General features: G+C 53.0%; 1 protein-coding gene across 1 annotated transcript in view; it reads left to right on the forward strand.

The window, feature by feature from the left end:
* The first annotated feature begins 3,461 nt into the window (after positions 1–3,461).
* The window catches only part of SLC46A1 (solute carrier family 46 member 1), a 6,395-nt gene continuing 6,035 nt past the window's right edge, over positions 3,462–3,821 (forward strand). Inside the window, exons 1-2 of the mRNA XM_077749851.1 lie at positions 3,462–3,482; positions 3,601–3,816. Coding sequence (XP_077605977.1) covers positions 3,462–3,482; positions 3,601–3,816 — 237 coding nt within the window. The remainder of the gene's footprint in view (positions 3,483–3,600; positions 3,817–3,821) is intronic.

The following is a 3,821-nucleotide window of genomic DNA, read 5'->3' on the forward strand; positions in this document are numbered from 1 at the left end:
CGTGCCCCAGCCTGGTTTGTGTTTAGCTCTCCGATGCATGTAGAAAAGCCTGGTGCCCCAGACCATCGCAGCTGGGGTTCTGAGCCTGGAGGGAGGGCTTGGGCGAAAGATGTCCTTCCTGAGGACCCCCAGACATGACCCACGTTGTCACCCCCAAAACTGCGTCAGCCGTGAGGAGTGCCTGCATGGCCTCCCAGAGGTCAAGGGGCCTGGGGCCACATCTCTTATGTGAGGATCCAGACAAATTAAAAAGGAACATTTGCCAGGACAGGTTTTTATAGTATATTTTAAACATTTCCATTTAACGCATTAACATGTTTTAACGCATACACACACACGCACACAACAGTATTTAACCGTGTGATCCATGGATAATTAGATGACCTATCTTATCTATGAAAAACCCTTCTTCACTTCCTCTCTCTGTTCTCCTGGTGACTTCTCTTCACCATTTCCTGCTTCAAAAGTCAGTTCCTCCAGGGGTGCCCAGGTGGCTCAGTTGGTTGAGCGTCTGACATCGGCTCAGGTCATGATCTCACAGTCTGTGAGTTCGAGCCCTACATTGGGCGATGGGCTGACAGCTCAGAGCCTGCTTCGGGTTCTGTGTCTCCCTCTCTCTCTGCCCCTCCCCTGCTCATGCTCTGTCTCTCAAAAATAAATTTTTAAAAATGTTAAAAAACTTTAAAAACAAAAACAAAAGCCAAATCCGGCTCCCCTGCCATGAATCCTTCTTCGACTTCCTCTTGAGGAATCTCTGAACTGATTTATGCCTGTGTGTACTTTTATTATCGGGACTTTGGATTTGTGGTGCACCCTCCACTGACCTGGGAACCCCTCTAGGGGAAGGGACTGAGTAAACTCTTGTGAGATAGAGCCCCACACGGAGCCTGCTTGGGATTCTCTCTCTCCCCCTCTCTCTTTGCCCTCCCCCTGCTCGTGCTCTCTCTCTCTCTCTCTCTCTCTGTCAAAATAAATCAATAAACTTAAAAAAAGAAATCATTAAGGACCCCTAAAAACTTTAAAGATAGTGAGACCAAGTGTAGGAGCCGCAAGATGGGGAGTGCTTTGGGGAATCTCTCCTGGGGGGTAAGTGGTTAGGCAGCCCTGCCCCTCTCTGGACTCTGGCCAGCAGTCTTTAAGACTCAGCTGATCCCCTCACTGGCGACAGCCTCCCTTCTTTCTGGTGAGATCCCTCCCCACCTTCAAGTCAGCTGGACAGAAACCATCTCTGGCACCTGGACCCAGCCACACAGGGTTTCTCATTTGATCTTAACAATCACCCCAGAGGCAGATGTAATGACTTCATCCTTCACAGACAAGGAAACAGAGGTCAGGAATTACTTCACAGATGAGAAAAAGGAAGCCAGAAAGGCACGTGGCCAAAGTCTCGCAGTGAGGGAGATGGAGTTGTGGCTTCCACCTCAGCGCTCCGGACAACGGCGGTTGTGACATGGGTGCCGCTTGGACTTTTAGCGTTGGCATGTGCAGAACACACTCGAAACAGGAAATGGCTTTCCCCTGGTACACTCTCCACCCTTCCTCTTAATATCCCAAAACGGGAACAGCTCTTCAGGAGCTGTGGTTGGTTACTTGTGGAAAGGAAGTCCAGCAGAGATGCGAGCGAGGTGAGGAAGCCAGTCAGATGGAGAGCTGGTAGAAGACCATTCCGGGAAGAGGGAACAGCAAATGCAAAATCCCTGAGGCAGGGGCCTGCTAGACAGATCGTGGGCGCTGGGAGGCCACTATGGCTAGAACAAAGGAGTGACAGGAATAATGTAGGGAAAGGATCAGAGAGGGCACGTGGTCTTCAGGCCTTCCATTCATTGAATGAATGGAAACCAGTGGATGGCTTTGCACAGAGCAGTGACCTGACCATAGCTAGGTCTTTTTTTTTTTTTTAATGTTTTTATTTATTTTTGAGACAGAGAGAAACAGAGTATGAGTAGGGGAGGAGCAGAGAGAGGGAGACACAGAATCCGGAGCTGGCTCCAGGCTCTGAGCTGTTAGCACAGAGCCTGACGCGGGGCTCAAACCCACGAACTGTGAGATCATGACCTGAGCCGAAGTCGGACACTTAGCCGACTGAGCCACCCAGGTGCCCCCATAGCTAGGTCTTAAAAGAGATGGAAGAGACCTCTGTTTAGTAGCACCACAGCCTCCAGCTCTGGGATGAGCTACACCCGGACCCATTCCCAGCTGAGGGGCCTTGGCATTCTCTCTCAATCTTAGTTCTACAGGAAATAGAACCCTTTGCTCCCTGCAGCCGACATAACTGGGCCAAGCTTTTGTGTAGGCGATGGGGAAGGGAGGGAGTCAACCCCCGGGGCTGGTGTGTTTAATGTGGAATTTCCTAGATGAGGTGATAATGGTCCCGTGAGGGTGCAGGCCTCATTCAGTCCACCAGTATCTAGCCAGCATCTACCTGTTGGGAGCCTCGGACTCCTTCTGCCTCAGGGGAGGTGGGGGATGGTCAATAAGCCAGCACCAAGCCCATGCACAGTCACAGTAGCCAGAAATGGATGGCCCCCACCAACTCAAAGTTCAGGCCTGTGGGTCATGGCACAGAGAGCTTGTCTCCAGAAGTTCATTCCACTGCTCAATTGTCAAGGCAAGCGGCCTTTTCTGGCCCTGCTCCTAGACCTGGGCAGGCTCCGGAAGGAGTAGTCTTGGAGTCCCAGGCCTCCTCTCCTGTAAAGGACTTTCCACAGTTGAGCTCTTACACAGATTAGCAGGATTCTTTGAGGTCTCTCCCCCGACCCTTCTAAGAACTACAGGGCCTGGGAAAGGCTTTGCCTGTTTCCGCCACAGCTGTGCCCTTGGAGCACCCCCAGCATGGTCCCTGACATCTAAGGCGCGATCAAGCAATAGGCCGAGTGGGTAAATGATAAAGGAGAAAGGCAGGTTAATGCTGTTCCCTTTTACAGGCCAGAAAACGTGCCTAGACAGGCGGTGTGACTGCCTCCTGGCCCAGTTCCTAGAGCAGGAGCACCCAGGGGCACAGGGCCACCCACACCCGGGGCCTCCAGGGCCCTCCAGTCTCCTGCAGAGCCAGTCCTAGGACGGGTTCCCCAAGGAAAAGACCCAGGGCAGGAGTGGAGCAAGTAACAGCCTATTAATAACAATAACAGCACTTAGAATGTACCGACACTCATCCTGCACAGCCACTCTTGGAGGCGGGGTGTATTAGCACCCTTATTTTAAAGATGAAGAAACGGGGCACAGGGAGGTAAGTGGCATGCCCAAGGCAGTGGCAGGCAGAGCCGAGACAGTGGAAGCGTGAGGCTGCACTCATTGAGCTGCCTTCGCTGCAGCGCCGAACATCAGCGTAGATAGATGTCAGAGGTCAAGTGTTCTTCGAGCTCTGCCTTGGGTGCCCCATGCCCGCGCCCCATGTCCTCATTTCCTCAGCTGTAGACCGTGATCATTAATAATGGCTAGCCTTCTGGGGTGTTGGCGGACCAATGCACGCAGAGCTGAGTACAGTGCCTGGCGCACAGTAAACGATCAATAAATGTTAATTAGTGATGTTGTTTGTTATTGGTAGGAGTGTTTCTGGTCCGGGAATGGAGGGCTGTAGGGCGGTATCCTTGCCGAGGGTAGGTGAGGTCATCCAGGGAGGAGGGGGTGAGGGGCCCCTCCCCCGNNNTGAGCCCCGGCCCCGTGGAGCCGCTTATATTCCTCGCCAACTTCGCGTTGGTCCTGCAGGGCCCGCTCACCACGCAGTACTTGTGGCACCGCTTCAGTGCCGACCTCGGCTACAACGGCACCCGCGACAGGGGCAGCTGCAGCAACCACAGCGCGGACCCCGTCATGAAGGTACC

This window comes from Crocuta crocuta, unplaced genomic scaffold, assembly GCF_008692635.1.
Source record: "Crocuta crocuta isolate KB4526 unplaced genomic scaffold, BGI_CrCroc_1.0 scaffold149, whole genome shotgun sequence".
In the NCBI taxonomy this organism is placed as follows: domain Eukaryota; kingdom Metazoa; phylum Chordata; class Mammalia; order Carnivora; family Hyaenidae; genus Crocuta; species Crocuta crocuta.